The following is a 20,053-nucleotide window of genomic DNA, read 5'->3' as shown; positions in this document are numbered from 1 at the left end:
TTAATATTTTAGTACTTTAATTTGATAATTATATATTTTAAAGATTAATTATATTTTATAATAATAATAATTGTTATGTGTACATAAAAAATAATCATTTGTAAGAATATTTATTAAAATATAAAATATACATTAAAAATAAATTAAATAATATATTTATATATAAATATATAATAAATAATTTAATAATTAATTTTTTATATACACATAATATTTTTTATAAATATTATTGTCATATTTTATCTTTACTATTGAAATTTTTTGAATCCGCCACTAACCTTAATAAATTTACTCTATTCAACTTTATACATGAGAGTACATAAAAAATATTAAAAGAATACTCAATTAACAAATAAAATATTAACCAAATTTATATAATGATATATTTTAACTCTTATAATAATATTATTAATATATAGCATGAATTACACATCGAGATCAAATGAGGTAGCTTTTGTAAAAAATTCTAACAGATCAAGTTAATTTAGATCCAAAAAGTATAAAAATTATTATTAAATAACTTATCAATGTATTAAATTATCTAAAAATTAAAAAAATAATAAAAAATATAATTATTCTGTAAGAGAATAAAAATAACCGAGTCCTCTAAGGATTTTTTTGATATCGAGGAACAAAATAAAATTAAAAATGCATTGGTCACGCCTCTAGTAAGAATTTAAGATAAGAGGAGTACAATTGATTGTGGAATGTCGTAGTGTACTCTACACTCGTCCAACAAATGGAGCCCTTTGATCTCGACACGACGAGGGTTATGCGGCCACTTCAGGTAGAACTATGATAGATGTCGCCACCTGATTCCGCTTCTGCATGCAACGTGGCAGTTATATTGCATTGTTGCAAACCACCGACTTTAGCATACTCCCAAAAACCTAAACAAATCTCCAGTCTGAGCGGTGGTATATACAGCAATACTATCACATCATTTAACCTTCAAACTCCGTTTTTAATTTTCAATAGCAAAAATGATGAACGTATTAGCGATGTGTTTGTTTCTGACTTCTCTTGCAAGCATGTTTTCTCCCATTCCGTCTGCAGATCAGAAGCAAGCAGAAAGCACCATTGTCAAAGAAGGTCATCGGGTTGTCGTCGTTGAATTCGATGGAGATGGTTATCAGAACACCAAAATCTCCATCTCACCGGAGCAGCATGCAGATTCTGACACTGGCGTTGTTTTCAACACCGCCAAGGAGAAGATGAAGGAGGCGGCATCTGTTCTCCCTAACGTGGGGCAAGGATTATCCTCCCAAGCACACGATGCTGCCTTCCTCCATGCTTCCAAGGACCTCATCTGTGATGCCTACGGAAAGTGCAAGCATAAGATAGCCAGCGCCGTAGAGAAAGCCAAGGACAAGGCCCATGACGTTATCGACTTCGAGAGAGAGTCGCTGGCAAAAAAGAAAGAGGTGACGCGTGGTGCAGTTGAGAAGGCCAAAGAAACCATTTACGATAAAGCTCATGATGCCAAGGAGTATACAAAAGAAGCTGTGGAGAAGGTAAAGGAACATGGACAAACCCTCAAGAATGATGTGGTTATGAACGTCACGGAAGGGAATGATATGCTTTTGGGGGCTCGGGTAGCATTGAGGCGAGTTGCTGCTGTATATTTGGGATCCATGGACAATTTGGATTCATTGATGAGTGTGGCTAATTTGATGGGATTTACAACTGCTTATGGACTGTGTGTTTGGGTTACTTTCTTCTCAAGCTACGTGCTATCGAGGATTATGCCGAGACAGCAATTTGCCGTGATACAAAGTAAGATATACCCTGTATATTTCAAAGCTATGGCTTATAGTATTGGGATGGCTTTGGTGGGCCATGTCTTTGGCCATAGTACCAAGGTGCTTTCCCATAAAGCCGGGATATTTCAAGCTTATAACCTTCTTGCCGCACTTTTCACTGTTTTTGCCAACTCTGTTTATTTGGAACCTCGTGCTACTAAGGTATATACCCGCTACTTCCTTCCTTCCTTCATTTAGATCACATACTAGTTTTTCATTCTACTGATTGTTAAAGCCAACTCTCTTTTTTGGAAAAGATTAATTACAATTAATGATTTCATATGAGTACTTCATCATTGATGTTGTTCACCTTCCTCGTTTGGTATTGAAAGCGGTTAAAAACATTTTTAATACACAAAAAATTTAAGACTTATATAGTGTTGAAACAATCATAGAAGAGAAGGTGGAATCAAGTGTATGCATATTTTTCATACACATATCAAGATTTACCTTGTTGAGATGATAATTGTATTAGAGAAGCTTTTTAAGATATGATATTGGTTCAATTTTTTTTATGATCAGCTGATATTTGAAAGGATGAAACTGGAGAAAGAAGGAGGAAGGGGAAGAGAGGATATGACAGGTGAGCGTAGCATTACAGAAGAGAATCATCAACATCACAGTACTACTGATCCTAATGAAATCGGTACAAATGGTGCCACCACCCCGGCCTCAGGAGCAGCAACAACCACACTAGGTGCAGAGCAGGATGCATTCAGATCCAAGATTCTCAAACTTAATGAGAAGCTGAAGAAGTTGAATTCATACTCCTCCATCTTAAACATCCTCACTCTCATGTTTCTTACTTGGCATCTAGTCTATTTGGCTCAGCGTGTTCATGACGGCCCATGTTAAGTTAAAAAATACTTAGCAGTAGTAGTTTCTTATGATGATACATGCTCGTAAATGTGTGTTTTATGTTTGTGATGACTAGTTTAGTTAATCTTAGATTTGTATCTTTCATAGGCACGGAGGCAACGCATATGTTTGTGAAGTACTCATTGTAGTTTTTTTCCCTCATAATTAGTGTGTTATATGATAAATCAACAAGCTTTCACAATATGATAATGCTTTAAATAAAGTGATGGTTACATCACTTTTAATTTGTTTTTAATTGAAAAATCTCTAGTTTTTTTATTTTAATAAATAAATTCTTTTTAAAAACTATCTCGCCGTGATACGATCGTGAAAGGGATAGGGATAATCTAGTATTGTAGATATTTTTGCATTTTTACTTTTAATCATTTTTTATTTTTAAAAGATATCTCGTTGTGATACGATTGTGAAAGGGATAGGGATAATTTAGTATTGTAAATATTTTTACATTTTTACTTTCAATCATTTTTTACTTTTAAAAGATATTTCGTCGTGATACGATCGTGAAAGGGACAGAGATAATCTAATATTGCAGATATTTTCGTATTTTTTTACTTCCAATCATTTTTTTATTTTCTCTTTTGTCATAAGATTTTCTCTCTTTGTCAAGTCACCAATTTCCTTAACTTTTTGGCGTTAGCCCTTATACATAGTCTTATGACTTTAAGGAGACCTATATTTTTGAGAGAGAAATGTTAAGGGTCAGCAATTTTAATGTTTTATAATCATCAATTAATTATTAATAATATTTTTAATTATGTGAGATTATATCTAATATTGAGAGATCATTTATTTTTATTTTTATTTTTTATGGTTAAATATTGACTAAACACAAAGTTATTGCCCTAGACTTTTTTTTTTTTGGTAAACAGGCGTTGCGACCTGGTCACTGCCACTCCCTACTTTTGGCCGAAAGGGCCTCTTCCGTATATTAATTTGATCGCTAATCAATAATAGTCACAAATTTGATCAAATGCAAATTAATATAATAAGATGGCAAGAAAATTTTATGCATTAATTAGGTGAATAACTGTACAAATAACGCAAAACTACACTAAAACCAACAAGAGGGACTTTTCTGCTAAAATTGATTCATCAAGAGACTTCTTTAATAAATTATATACATCAGAGTGCACAAAGAGAATTTAATTAACAAAGTAAAATATTATTTAAATTTATATAATTATATATTTTTTTTATAATAATATTATTAATATATAACTTTAATTACACATCGAGTCAAATGGGATAGTTTTTACATAAAATTTTAACAATTAAGTTAATTTAAATTCAAAAGATATAAAAATTATGATTAAATAACTTATTAATGTATTAAATTATTTACAAATTAAAAAAAAACTACAATTATTCATAAGAGAATAAAAATAACCACGACATCCTCTAAAGATTTGTTTTATGTAAGGAACAAAATAAAATAAAAAATGGACTGGTCAACTCTAGATTTATTTTATGTGAGGAACTAAATAAAATTAAAAATTGACTAGGCAACCCTCTAGGAAGAACGTAAGATAATAGGAGTAGAAATGATCACTAGTCGCTTTTTGTTTGAATTATATTTTGTATATATACTATTAACTAATAACAAATTTTTAAATGAATTTTAAATTTACGATAAATTAATTTTTAAATAATATTACATATTTAAGATTTTTTATTAATTAACTCTAACTAAAATCGGTCTAATATAATAAAAATCAGTTATGACTAGTATTATTCTAAATTTTATTGTTTATTTAGTTAAATTTAATTCATAAAAAGATTTAAATGTATATAATCACTTTAAACTTCGTTAGGGAGACAATGAAAAATCTTGACACTACATATAATAAATTTATTTATTGGTATACTGATGGATTAAAAAATAAAAATACCTCTTAAATTCTAATAACAAAAAATTTTTACCCTTACTTTTAAATTTTAACTATTTTTTACCCACTACCAAATTTTCTAAAATATATAACAAAATAACCATTAAATTTCAAATTTTAAAATTTTCAATTTTAAATTTTAAATTTTAACAATGTAATCCCTCAGTATTCCCAGTCCTATAGTCGCACCCATGCCTTCTTTACCCATACTTTTCCTTCATGTGCCCATTGATAAATGTTCAGTTCAATAAGTTGGCAAATAATTATTGTAATTCTTATGAAGATAGTTAATTTAAGTATATATAATTAACAGATGTTCATTTCATTGGATAGTGTTATTTTAATAGTTATATGGATGATTATTTGTTGGGTTTAGATGTATTTCAAGTTTTTCGGAAGCGACTTTCTCCTACCTAAGCGACACCGGCGAAATTCAAACCACCACCATCTCCAACCTAACAAAGGGCAAAAAGGCCATTATTTTCGCCGTCCTGGGAGCCTTGACACCAACCTGCACGTCCAACATTAAGCGTTGGCATAACCGGATAATCTTCCTGTGAAGGAACATGGTGAAGCCCCATCGTGTACCACAACACTATGTTGTCTTCCTTCTCTATCTTCCTATTCTTCCTGCTCCTAACGCCTAACGGCTAATGTATCATCTTCTCTACTACGATTCACGAATAATCCAGTGGCCATTTTTCAGATTTGTTGTAGGGTGTGACCCAAACATTATAACTGCTGAATGCCCCTCGTATTTGAGGGTAATCATCACTCACCAGAAGGGGGTGTGCAACTGATCTCGGTAACAATCGGTACCCAGTCTTATAATAACGAAGAAAAGAAGTGCCTGCCGAGGGATTTGATACGCCAACAAAGAGATCACGTGCAGTTTTAGTCGGCCAGAACCTCGTGGCGGCAGCAGAACGGTCGGCTGGGGGTTGCTGCGGCGTCAACGTTAGACAACGATGGGGTGAAGTTTTTCGATGAGATGTTGGGTAATGGTACGTATTTAAACGTTTAATTATTAATTCTAATTTTTTAAAATTTAAAATTTGAAATTAATCAAAAATCTAATTATTAATTATAATTTAATTTTTTTATTTTATTTCTATTGTATATATTGTATATTAAATTTATTGTCTCTTAATATTTTTTTCAATTATTTTTTGTCTTAAAAAATACTTTTTCTTTTACTAAAAATAGAAGATTCAAACCCACAACCTCTTAATTGAGTATGGAGAGATTATACCATTTGAGCTATAATTTATTGACATCTTACAAAATACTTTGGACAAATAAAAAAATATATATTATATTTTAGTATATATTTTATATTAATAATAATTAATTTTAGTATATACTTAAGACGATTATTCACATAAAAATATGTATTTATATAAAATAATTGAAAACAATAAATAATATAATAAATTTTACCAAATATATGTTAATATTTTAATTATTATATTTGAATAAAATATTTTCATGTGATTAATCATTTTAAAATGATATGTAAAAATTTTTATAATACTTTTTTTAAATTTAAACAAAATAGTCTTCGACTAAAAAATTATTAAATTAATTCTCAATCTTTTAAAATATCAACAAGTTAACAAATATATTATATATGGACAAAGTAGATGTTATGTAATGTAGCCTTGTCTCATTTCATCATCAACATCATCATTATTATTATTATTATTTAATCTTCTATTAGATTCAAGTAGTCCCAATATCCAAATACAACAGATTTTTCGCCCGTAACGAAAATATATTCATTTTATGGCCGTGTTCTTTTTCTTGTTAAACAATTGAGTCTGATACGTTCTGTCCTCCTTTTTATTTTTTATTTCCTCCAAGGCTCCAAATCCCCTTCCCCCTCCCTTCTTTTTTTCCCGCCGGGATCCCACCCAAAAAAAAAAAAACGGAAAGAAAGTCAGATCCTTGTAACAAGTGCGGATGCTACCATGATGAAGGGGTTTTGCTTGCATATAAGGAATAGACGTGGAACGTTTCGGTATTGTACGCATGTACTGGAGGTGTGGACACGCGTGAAAACCATTGCAGGTTGACTGATACGGAACGCAGTAGAAATAAAATCTGTCGGTAGAAAGTAGATTAATTTAGTGAGATTTATGTGGGTATAATTATTATCATTAAGGTATTAGATTTTTTTGTATGTACATAAACCTGTTTTCTGTTTTGGTTTGTAAAATTATGAAGATGATGAGCTGGGTGGTTGGAGTGTTATTAGGATATTTTATTAGATGAGTTAAAAAAAATAAAATTAAAATAAATAGGATTTACCAAAAAAAATAAAAATAAATAGAATTAAGATAATATTCTATTTGTAAGAATTTAGACAACTGTAAAATTAATTAATAAAGATTTTCATTTTTAAGCTAAAAAAAAAAGTTATTATTATTATTATTATTATTATTAGTAGTAGTAGTAGTAATAGTAGTAGTGTATGATTTATAGTTTCTGGTTTAAATTTGAAGGGTTAAAAATTTAGAGTTTATAATTACGGACTAAGATTTATGAACGAGTTAAAAGGTTTAGGGTATAGTGTTATTTATTTAGTATTTTTTATTTAGTATTAAGTGTTTAGGTTTTGTAGTTTAGGATTTATAATTTAGGTCATGATTGAGGCATTTTAGATTTGTAGTTAGGATTTAGGATATGTTATTGAGGGTTTAGGGTTGAGAAGTTATGTGTTAGAGTTTAGGATTTGTGATTTAGGATTTTAAGTTTATGTTTAAGGGTTTAAGATTTAGGATTTAGTGATGTGTATTTAGTTTTTTTAAAAAATTAGTTTATAAATTTTAAATTTATGAATATTAATTTAAAACTAGCAGGAGCCCCCGCACGCGGGTAATAGTAGTGTTTGGATAGTGTAACTGCTTCACTTAAAATATTGGATTGAATATTAATATTGTATGTAACATATATAATGGTCTTTTGATCAATTTTAATACAGAGTAATAAGACATAATATAAATAAAGTGTGAAATTAAAGAGAATACACAAAAAAAAGAGTCATTGAATATTTTAGTTGTATTGTGATATTTACTATCTACTTCTTTCTAATTAAAAATGCAAAATTCCAAAAATAGTGTAAACAATAAAAGAAACACAATAAACAAAAAAAATATAAAAGATAGGAAGATCAAAAATGATAGAAATTGATACATTCATTTAGAAAGATTAAAAGAATGTTCGACCTATTATATAGAAAAAAAACATGTTCCATCCTCTATATTTGATAGTCTAAATAATTTTTCTTTTCAAGTTCATATTAGCAAAATTTACTTATATATGAAAAACATATTATATATGTATATTAACATTATTACTTCACTAAAACAAATTTATTTTATATCACTTCTAATTTTAAATAAATAATACATGCTAAACTAATAACTTCTTACTAAAAGAATAATATATTTTAAAAAATATTATTATTTAAATTCACCTTATTTTGACTTACAAACTAATTATTCAATTTGTTAGGATTCACAACTTTAAACAAAAGATCATTATTTTTGTATATAATCTAACAAAATTTCAAATTTTTGTATATGATTATAGACAAACTTAAACTTTCTTACAAAAAAATAATTCAATTTAAAATATTTATAAAATTGACGAAATATAGTTTCATAATTATTTTATATTTTAAATATAATAATTTGCAATGTACATTTGGTTCTAAAATCCTACTTGTAACTGTTCATTCAATATAGGTAAATTGTATAAAACATATAATAATATATTTTTGGTACCTTATTTAATTAGTGTTATGTATTTATTTAATTAAATCTATTATCTATTTAAATTTCTAATTAAGTATATAATGATAAACTCTTTCAACGAAAAATGCATTAAATTAATGTAGAGTTATATGTTATTTAGGAAAATGTTCAAATTCTAATAATTGGATACTATAGTTAAGTTCAATTAACCTCAAATAACACACCACAAACTTGCACCAATAGCTTATGTTAAACAAAAAAAAGTTATCTTCGTTTAATTAAAACTTATATGTATCATAATTATTTTTCTAAGAAACAATCAGGAATTTAACTATTTTGATATATATAATTTTTTTTCAAGTAGATAAGTTTCTAAATTCCCAAGAATTGAATTATAAAGTAAAGTTTAATTATCCTCAAATAAAAGTAAGAGTATAAAAAAGTGCTAAATCTCTTTATATAAGCTATTAAATAAGTTATTTATGTTTGTGCTTGCTCTTTATCATAAACATTTTGAATTTGTATGTGAGTGTTGTCTCTAAGACATACTTTTCATACTTTATCAAAATGTAAGTATAATACCCACACTTAATTGGTCCCAGGATCACTCACTCATATAAATGACGCTATCATATTTTTAATTTCTCAAACTCACTAACACTCATATTAACAAGGAGAGAATTTTACAAAAAACAAATACTAAGCATTCTTTTCATATATATACATGGGATACAAAATACAAGAGATGCACCACCTATTTATAGTTGTATTTGGCGGTTTTAAAACTAAACAACTTGTAACCTAAGCTTAATGATTAAGTTTGGATATAAGGCGGTGACTTATTGAAAGTTGTAGAAGCAACTATCCAGCTGTGAATCTTTGAACATTTGACCATGATCCTTTGTAACATTTCTAGTTACTTCCATAATAATCATTTCAAATTTTACTTTCTTCAATGTTTGACCAAGTTTTGACTAAACTTTTGTAAATGGCGATAAATGATTTTATAAGTTGATTTAATTATCAACATTGCCTCCCTTAAATCAAGCTTGTAGAATTAATCATTCCAAGCATTTTCTTCAACTTGTAAAATAACTCAATCTTCAATGGCTTTGTAAATATATCTGCCACTTGTTTTTCAGTTGGACAGTACTCGATCATAACTTCTTTTTCATTCACCAATTCTCTGATTTTGTGAACCCGAATATCAATATGCTTCGATCTTCCATGAAATACTGGATTTTTGCAAAGTGCAATAGCTGACTTGTTATCACAAAATATTGTTGTTGGAGTATTTTGTTTCTCGTTCAATTCCTCAAGAACTCTTCTTAGCCAAACTGCTTGTGTTGCACAACTTGCTGCTGCTATATATTCTGCTTCTGCTGTAGAGAGAGCAACTACTGGTTGTTTCTTTGAAGACCATGAAATTGCACCAGAACCAAGATGAAATACAAACCCTGAAGTACTTTTTCTTGTTTCTATATCTCCGGCCCAATCACTATCAGTGTAGCCAACAAGGTTTATTTCATTAGTATTTTCATAATAAATTCCATCATTTAAAGTACCTTTGATATATCGAAGAATTCTCTTTGCCGCTTGCAAATGGTTGGTACAAGGCTCCTCCATAAATCTGCTAAGCAAACCAACTCCAAACACAATATCTGGTCTAGTCGCAGTTAAGTACCTTAGACTTCCAATCAAGCTTTTGTAATATGTGGGATTTACTGTTCCTCCTTTATCTTCTCTCAACAATTTGAACTTCTCTTCGACTGGAGTAGAAACTGGTTTTGAGTGATCCATCTGAAATTTCTTCAAAATATCATTTGCATATTTCTTCTGAGAAATGAAAATTCCATCGTCTCTTTGAACCACTTCAATGCCAAGAAAATAAGACATCAAGTCCATATCTGTCATTTCAAAGTGCTTTATCATAGCCTCCCTGAATTTTGTAATTATCTTCAAATTATTCCCAGTAAAGATCAAATCATCAACATAAAGACAAACGATCAAGATATCTCCAGGTTCAATGAACTTGATATAAAGAGTATGTTCAAATGAACATCTTTTGAAACCATTTTGAGTGAAATAAGAATCAATCTTCTTGTACTACGCTCTTGGTGCTTGCTTTAACCCGTACAAAGCTTTCTTTAACTTGTAAACTTTATCTTCTTTTTCAAGAACTTCATATCCTGCAGGTTGCTCAACATACACTTCTTCTTCTAAAGTGCCATTTAGAAATGCAGACTTAACATCCATTTGATGTATCTTCCATTTATTTTGAGCTGAGAGTGAAATAATCATACGAATAGTGTCTAATCTAGCAACAGGAGCAAATACTTCAAAGTAGTCGATACCTGGTTTTTGTTTGTATCCTTTTGCAACTAATCTTGCTTTGAAACGATCAACTTCACCACTGGGTTTGTACTTAGTCTTGTAAACCCACTTTACTCCAATTGGCTTCTTATCTGCTGGTAAATCTGTCAGCTCCCATGTGTCATTCTTCTCAATGGCATGAATCTCCTCATCCATTGCTTTCTTCCAATTGTTGTCTTTAGAGGCTTCTTCAAAGTTCAATGGTTCACAATCTGAAAATAGAGCAAAATTTATGATTTCTTCATCGGACGGATCGTTGTCATTGCAAACTTCATAATCTGCTAATCTAGCAGGTAGTCTCCGTTCTCTTTGAGGTCTTCTAGATGATTCTGGTTGTTCGGTTGTGTCAGGTTGCCTTTCTTCTATTTCATCACATGGATTTGGAATTATAGTCTGTTGCTTTTCTGTCTTTTTGTTCCAGTCCCACATGTCTTTCTCGTCGAATGTCACGTCTCTGCTGATGATTACTTTCTTTGTTTCTGGATTGTACAACTTGTATGCTTTTGAGTCTGTGCTATAGCCAATAAAGATACACTTCTCGCCTTTGTCATCTAACTTCTTCCTTAATTGATCTGGTACATGGGCATAAGCGATACACCCAAAGACTCTGAAATGATGGATGGAAGGCCGCTTTCCACTCCAAGCTTCCTCTAGAGTTTTATCACGAACACTCTTTGTTGACACCTGTTTAAAATATGAACTGCTGTTGCAACTGCTTCTGCCCAAAACTCTTTAGGCATTTGTTTTGACTTGAGCATGCATCTGACCATATCCATGATGGTTCTGTTCTTTCTTTCAGCAACTCCATTTTGTTGAGGAGTGTATCTAGTTGTTAGTTGATGTTGAATCCCATGTTGCTTAAAGTATTCTGAACATGCAAGATATTCTGTTCCTCTGTCTGTTCTGAGAATTTTGATTTTATAGCCACTTTGTTTTTTGACAAACGCCTTGAATGTCTTAAAGACATCACATGCTTCTGATTTCTGCTTCAGAAAGTATACCCATGTATATCTACTAAAATCATCAATGAAAGTGATAAAGTACCTGCTACCACCATTACTTGGAATTTCTACAGAACAGAGATCTGAATGCACAATTTCAAGTAATCTTCTGCCTCTCCATGACTTTCCTTTAGGGAATGGATCTCTGTGCTTCTTTCCCAGTTGACAAATCTCACAAACACAATTGGGAATATGAATCCGTGGTAGACCAGAAACAAGTCCTTTTCTTGACAGGTAGTTTAGGCCAGAAAAATGAAAGTGCCCAAACCGCATATGCCACAACCAATTATCATCAAGTATCATAGAACTCATGCAAGAGGGATTAACATGTTGAATTTTTAACGGAAACATTCTGTTTGAAGTCATCTTTGCTTTATCAATGAACCTTCCATTGTTGTCAAACACAGTGCAATAACCATGATAAGTTATCATCTTATATCCCTTCTCAGATAATTGCCCCATACTCAGTAAATTGTAATCAAGTTCAGGAGCATAGAAAACATCAGAAATATAACTCAGAGAACCATCCTTCAATTTAATTGGTATGTGCCCTTTTCCTTCAATAGGGATCTTTGTACTATTACCAAACTTCAATAATAGTTTAACTGAATCATCTAGAGAAGAAAATAATTCCTTTCTACCAGACATATGATTACTGCAAGCATTATCCAAGTACCATATATTTTCATCTTCAGCACATGAATTACTTGTAAAAAATAAAGTTTGAGTACCCGGATTATCATCAGTATTTTGATGCTGATTTTCTGCAATGTGTGCTTGATTATTATTCATCACTTTGAATCTGCAATCTGATGCTTTGTGTCCATATTTTCCACAATGAAAGCAGTTGAAATTGGTTTTTTCTTGATAAAAATTGCCTCGACCTCTTCCTCGGTTGACAGGCCTAAAATTCGTTCCACCTCTTCCTTGATTAGGTGATGTAAAATTATTATAATTTCCTTGGTTGTAATTGCCACGACCTCTACCTCTGAAACTTCCTCTGCCTCTACTTTGAAAATTAAAACCACGACCTTGTCTTTCTTGTGTACGGCTTGATTCTGCAACGTTGTTGAAATTCACTCGGCTTTTCAGGGCTTCCTCAGTTGATTTTTCTGACTTTTCCAATATTCTGCTGATGTGGCTTTCCATAGTTCCTTGCAACTCTGCAATCGTCATAGTATCCATATCATGGGACTCTAATATCGTAGTTACCACATGGTCATACTTCATCGGCATGGTGCGAAAAATTTTCTCCACCACTTTGCTATCGGACATATCTTCTCCATAGACTCTCATCTTATTGACAAGATCTGTAACACGAGTAAAATATTGCTCAACAGTTTCTGAGCTCGACATCTCGTACCTTTCATATTCTCTTCTTAAAGACAGTAGCTTTGCTTTCTGAGCTTTATCTACGCCTTTGTATGATAGCTTCAACGTGTTCCATGCTTCTTTTGCATTTTTGGCATTTGCTATTTTGCCAAACACCGTATAATCTACTCCTTGATGAATTTGAGATAGCGCCAATTGATCTCTCCTCTGTTGGGCAGCATCTGCTCCTTCTTGCAAACTCGGTTCAATGAAATTCCACAGGTTCTGGGCCTTCAAATGGGTAGACATCAAAGTCTCCCAATAACTATAATCAAGTTTCCCATCTAACTTGGGACCGGACCACACAATATTAAAAGTGTTTGCCATACCGACTCTATGAGTAAACAACTATGTGAGAACTCTCTCACACCTCACAAACTCTCAAACACCAGGCGCTGGATTAACCAGCTCTGATACCAAATGTAAGTATAATACCCACACTTAATTGGCCCCAGGATCACTCACTCATATAAATGACGCTATCATATTTTTAATTTCTCAAACTCACTAACACTCATATTAACAAGGAGAGAATTTTACAAAAAACAAATACTAAGCATTCTTTTCATATATATATACATGGGACACAAAATACAAGAGATGCACCACCTATTTATAGTTGTATTTGGCGGTTTTAAAACTAAACAACTTGTAACCTAAGCTTAATGATTAAGTTTGGATATAAGGCGGTGACTTATTGAAAGTTGTAGAAGCAACTATCCAGCTGTGAATCTTTGAACATTTGACCATGATCCTTTGTAACATTTCTAGTTACTTCCATAATAATCATTTCAAATTTTACTTCCTTCAATGTTTGACCAAATTTTGACTAAACTTTTGTAAATGGCGGTAAATAATTTTATAAATTGATTTAATTATCAACACAAAATAATTCACAAAAACTCTTTATTAAGATTTATAAAAGTGAGATAATTATTTTTATAACTAAATTTTACTTCCAACCTACTTGCCTTTATAATCCCATATTGACCTACAGAAATTTAAACTTGCTAAGATTAAATTTTAAATTAATTTTTTTTTAAATTATATGATTTAACATACTTATTTAAGTTATCCAAAATGCAGAAAATATTAAATAAATTTTTTGGTTCTTATAAAATTCAAAATTAGTTCTTGTAATTTATTATAATTATTCAAATTTTGATACTAAAACAATTAAAGAAGATTGATTTTGATCCCATAATTAATTTATTTATATTAATTGTTAAGGCGGTCTCAAAACAAATATAGATGTTATATGTCAAATTTAAATGGTTTAATTACTTTGTTGGTTCCTATAGTTTCGCAAAATTTTTAATTAGGTCTCTATATGTTTTTTCTTTTTAATTGGATCCCTGCACCAAATTTTTTTTCAATTAGGTCCCTCTTAGTAGTAATTGGCTTCATTATATAGGGACCCAACTAAAAAAAATTTGGTGCAGGAACTCAAATAAAAGGAAAAAAAGGTGTAGGAACTCAATTAAAAAAAATTTGGTGCAGGGACCCAATTAAAAATAAAAAAAGTATAGGGACCTAATTAAAAATTTCGCAAAACTATAGAGACTAATAGAGTAATTAAACCAATTTAAACATATATCATTCAGCATTTAAAAAATAAGGACAAAGATCAATAAGTATTTTAAAAATAAAGGTTTAATTACTTTGTTGGCCCTATAGTTTTGTGAAATTTTCAATTAGGTCCGTATACTTTTTTTCCTTTTAATTGGGTCCTGCACCAATTTTTTTTTCAATTAGGTCCCTCTTAAGTAATTAGTTTAATTATATAGGGACCCAATTAAAAAAAAAATTGGTGGAGGGACCCAAATAAAAGAAAAAAAAGTATAGGAACCCAATTAAAAATAAAATTTGATGCAAGGACTCAATTAAAAGAAAAAAATGTATAAGAACCTAATTGAAAATTTTGCGAAACTATAAAGACCAACAGAGTAATTAAACAAAAAATAAATACATATTTGATTCACAATTTCACAGAAAATAATCAATATAATCATCGTACTTTAAATTAAACCTCAAATCCGATGAATCTTCTATTTTTATTTTGTCTTTTGAAAAATTCAATGTTGTTAAGATAATACCAATAAAATCGTAAAATCATAACATTACAAAAAATTGAACTTAAATTCATTTCAAATTATCAATATAATCAACTCCACCAATATTATTTTAACTTTCTAATAAAAGCATTGTTTATTTTGGACAACTTTTTTCAATCTTAATTGCACAATTTTAAATAGGATGAGCTGAATATATATATTAACATTTTCTGCTAACATAAAAAAAAATACCAAAACCCATGAGGAAGCTTACCAACAGTCTCCATTGAAGAAGCTCACAAAATTGTGAAAAGAGAAGAATCTTTTTAAGATTTAAAACAAATTAACTACTATTTGTAAATTCTTATTAGTCTAAAATAAAATGTTTCTCTTAGTAAATAGAAGCAGCTTAGTTGTCATTCATAGTGAAATTCAAAATATCCAAGAAATTGCGATTCACCATATTAGAAGAAATAAGAATATGTATAACTATAATCAAGACCTTTAATTACTCTTTTAGCAAAGCTTGTATAAAAAGAATATCCAAGCTCTTGTACTATGGATGAGTAAAATCAAATGCTACCAATCTTTGTTGGGATAATCTTTTTCAATAGATTCAGACTATTACAACAAATATTGAACCAATGCAAATCAAAATAAAACTGCCAACAAATTATTACAAAAATATGAAATGGCATGAAAACTAAAATGCTTTTGCTACAAAAATGTAGTGAGAGTACGGGCAACTGCATTATCAGGAACCAACACCTGAAGGAACAACCACGTCCCACCTCGCACTCTTACAATGGTAGCCTCCAGTATGAGCAACCATTTCAACATCCATTTCAGTATCACAAAAATTATTGGAGAAACTTTTAGATTGTCAAAATAATAACCACCTTAATTAATTAGCAACATTGTATAAAAAAGATAATGTATTTACCTTTTAGACATCAACACCTTAATAACCACCTTTAAAAAAAGACTTCTAGTGCTACTGGAGTAACTCCAGTCATAATGGTTAGAGTTTAAGCTTGCTAAGATCAAATTTCAAACTCAAGAAGTTTCAAATTCTAGGGTTTAACTTGCTTATTGAAGTTAACCACAAAACAAAAAATGTTTAATAAAATTTTTAGATTTCATAAAATTTGTATATAGTTCATGTAATTGATCATATTTATTCAAATTTTGATTAAAAAACAACTCAAGAAGAATGATTTTGATCCCACAATTAATTTGTTTATATTAAATGTTAAGGTGGTGACAGAAAAAATAATCTTTGTGGACAATTTTGCAGACTTAAAGTTTGTAATACATTTATTAAAATCAAATTAAGTTTTAGGACTTGTAAATTTAACAACTACCCTTAATATACTTTTTAGTTAAACTCTTAAAATATTTTTAAGCCAAAAGAAAAATAAATTCTACAGAAATTGAGAATTAAAAAAAATCATACTTTAAGACAATGGCCAAAATTTTGTTTAACGAAAAAAGGAATTACATAATTCTACTTAAAACAATTATCTTGTCATAGTTTAAAGTGTGATAATTAAATCAGCAGAATCACCTTGCTTCTTAATCTGTAAAACATGTGATGCTAGATACACTCCTGAGAGTACACCAACAGCAGTCATTATTCCCAAAGCAATGACTCCATGCAGCACATACTCCATTCCCTGTAGAAAACACATGAACCTGAAAATTCACAGATACATGGTGGCATTTTTTGCCGCAAGTTTGTTTAACATAAACACAACATAAATAGAAGAGGAATTTATCGTAATATAAGAGAAAACTTCATGAGAAAAAAATAACAGCCTGTGGAATAAGCATTTTGTTTTCTCTATTTTCAGCCTAAAAATCCAAGTAGTTTCGTGAAGTTCTATAACATAGGCCTAATAATTGTCTAAACCAATTGTAACTGCAGCTTCAAAATAATTATGCACACTATGGACTAAGTTTTCACATAGTGGTGGCTGCCTATAGAAGTATCGAAGCTGCAAAAAAGGAAATGAAAGAGCTTAATTATTTTTCTTTTTTTTCACTCAGTCCAGTAAAAACATCACTGATGAACACAGATTTTCATCCCATTTTGCATATACACAAACTTGATAACACTGAAACACTAAATCACATCAATTATGATCACACAACAAACAATTAAAACCAAAAGAAGAAAGAAATTAAAGCAAATAATAATTTTAAGCAATTAGAATTAATTCATGGAATTAAACAATGTCGTCATGTCTATTTACTAAGCAAAAAATAAAACAATTCTTCTATGACCGCCAATATAATTATGAATGTAATGACATAAAAAATGATGGAATTATTAGAATAATAGAACACCGCCACTCTCTTTATCTTTTGTTACCAAATAAGATTGAACAATAAATTACAGATGGTCAAGTTATATTAATGAATTAATTAATTTATGAAACATTTAATGTTAGAAATTAAAAGTTAGACCAATGATTGGTCTTAATGTCCAATAGTCCCTTTTATTATTTATGAATTGTTAAAGGAATGGAAAAATATCAAATTTAAATGACAAATGTCAATTTAAAGAGTGTTAATGCCGGAACTTAAAAGTTAGACCAAGGATTGGTTTTGCTGTCCAATAGTCTCATCTATTATTTATCAATTGTTAAAGGAATGAAAAAATATCAAACTTAAATAACAAATGTCAATTTAAAGAGTGTTAATGCCACCATAAAATGCTTTAGGAAGGCAAAGATCATCGTATAAGACATTTATCTATCAGCAAATCTATCTCCTCACCTTAATTAAAAGTGTTAATGCTGACCATTGCAAATTACGATAATAATGAGTTATTATTAATGCCTTTTCACATAATTTTGCTTTTAATGTTTCAGTGCTGCTCATTGTGGTATTCCCAATCATAAGAATGAATGGAATTTTAAGAATGACTTCCAGACTAAAATATTATGACAGCAGACATAAAGAACTTGTTAGAAAAAAAAAATAAAAAATAAAAAATCATATATACATGCTAAGAAAGAAAATTTAAAACCAAGAAAAAACCATAAGCTTTATGCAGAAAGCACATAATAAATACTGACCATCTTCTTCTACTCAATGAGCAACACATAATGCAACAAAAAAAAACATTAAAGAGAAAGAAAACTAAGATGGATTGTTAAATGACCCATTGACATCATCATCCAATTCAAAATGAATAGCATATCAATAAACATAGTAAAGCCAAAAAGGTATCCAATTAAAACAAAAAAAAGGCCCTGATATACTAACCTAAGAAGTACTTCATAATTCACAGATTTATGTTTTAAAATGTTTAAAAAATTCTCTCTCCCTCTTACCTGCTAATTCTTGAAGGCATATTCATTTGTAACAAATGACCAGATAAACAAATAATTTTTACAAAAAGTTCAAATAAAAATTTTAGAAATTAATTAAAATAGTAAAATAAACTACAAATTAGTCTTTTAAGAAAAGTAAAATCAGAAACCAAACTTCAAATATATAATTTTCTTGTGACTTTTCATTTTGTCAAAGAAAGTAAAGTAGTAAACTACAAAATGACCTTTCATCTAGATATAATTAGTATCAAACAAAAAATATAAATTCTGATCCCATAAACAAAAAGGCAACAACTTGCACTAATCCATTCTTAAAGAAGAATATGGTGGCAAATATTCAGTATGCTAAGCAAAAAGATCAAGCTATTAAGTTCAGATCAAAGTTCAAAATATATTCAAATGGAGATTCAACAAAGATTGGTCTAACAGATAATTATTCAATAGCATAATTAAAAATAGTTCAATTTCAGCCCTCTACATAAAATGTACTGTAACCAAATTTATGAATTTGTCGTAGATAAAATCTCACTTTAAATTAAATCCCCACAGATAACCCAAATCAAACATGGCATGGATCTGCAAAATAAGAACATATGAGACCGATTCATTGACAAAAAAGACGGAAGATATATTCCAGAGCAAAAATGTTAAATTGATGATGCAAAAATTTCTTCTATATTGAAGGAAATTTTTAGCTTATGTAGTAGTACCATACCGTGTGAAGTTTAGAACCTACTTCAATGAGGCTACTTTTGCTCCCTAAGGTAGTGTTTGGTTGATGTCCATGTCTCATTGAGACATGGACACGGTGACACATGTCTGCTGTTTGGTTTGGTGAGACACAGAATTTTGATGGACACGGGAGGACACGGATGGACACGGAGACACTAAATTTGTGTACCTCCAATTTGATGAGACACTGAGACACAACTTGTGAGACACTAATTTTTTACTCTTTTACCCTTATTCAATTTTTTAATTTTCAAAATTTGTCCTCTTATCTCTTCAAATATTTCTTTTTTTTACTTCCTCTTTTAGATTTTACAACCAAATTTGTTCTCCCATTTTTTTCAAAAAAAAATTATACATTTAATTTTTTATTTATTTAAATTTTAATTAATCTTTGATAAATTTTAGGCTTTGGTTTTCTATTTTTTTTTAAAAAAAAACTGTATATTTAATATTTGAATGATAATTTAAGATGATATTAGAAGAAAAAAAATATGAAAAGAAATAAAAATTTAATGGTAATGATACGTAGCGTTTGAGGTGATAGGTGTGCAGTGGTGTTGATAAAATTGTGGTTAAATGAAGGGTAATTTAGTCTTTTTCAAATATTTGTGTCTTGTTCATTATTTTTACCAAACACAATACATAGACACAAATATTTTATGTCTATGTCTTTAATGTCTGTGTCTTTGTGTCTATGTCTCATCCTATACATCAACCAAACGAAGCCTAAAAGCTCAATAAGCTTCTCAAGAACACTAAATGCTAGTGACACGGCATTTGCACCATGAAATCTGCAAGAGAGGAGAAATTTGGGATATAAACATCTCTGTCAGTATCACATACCAAACATATAAAC

The 20,053-nt window shown here is 29.8% G+C and overlaps 1 protein-coding gene across 1 annotated transcript; it reads left to right on the top strand.

Annotated features, from left to right (window-relative positions):
- Positions 1 to 898: 898 nt before the first annotated feature.
- On the top strand, positions 899 to 2,864 carry LOC112737434 (uncharacterized). Its single transcript, XM_025787339.3, has 2 exons — positions 899 to 1,964; positions 2,325 to 2,864. Exons 1-2 carry the CDS (start codon positions 984 to 986, stop codon positions 2,655 to 2,657), a joined length of 1,314 nt encoding a protein of 437 aa, XP_025643124.1. The 5' UTR covers positions 899 to 983; the 3' UTR covers positions 2,658 to 2,864.
- Positions 2,865 to 20,053: the final 17,189 nt, after the last annotated feature.

This window comes from Arachis hypogaea, chromosome 13 (genome assembly GCF_003086295.3).
Source record: "Arachis hypogaea cultivar Tifrunner chromosome 13, arahy.Tifrunner.gnm2.J5K5, whole genome shotgun sequence".
In the NCBI taxonomy this organism is placed as follows: domain Eukaryota; kingdom Viridiplantae; phylum Streptophyta; class Magnoliopsida; order Fabales; family Fabaceae; genus Arachis; species Arachis hypogaea.
Note: the sequence above shows the minus strand (reverse complement) of the source record. Positions and strands in the feature narration are given on the sequence as shown.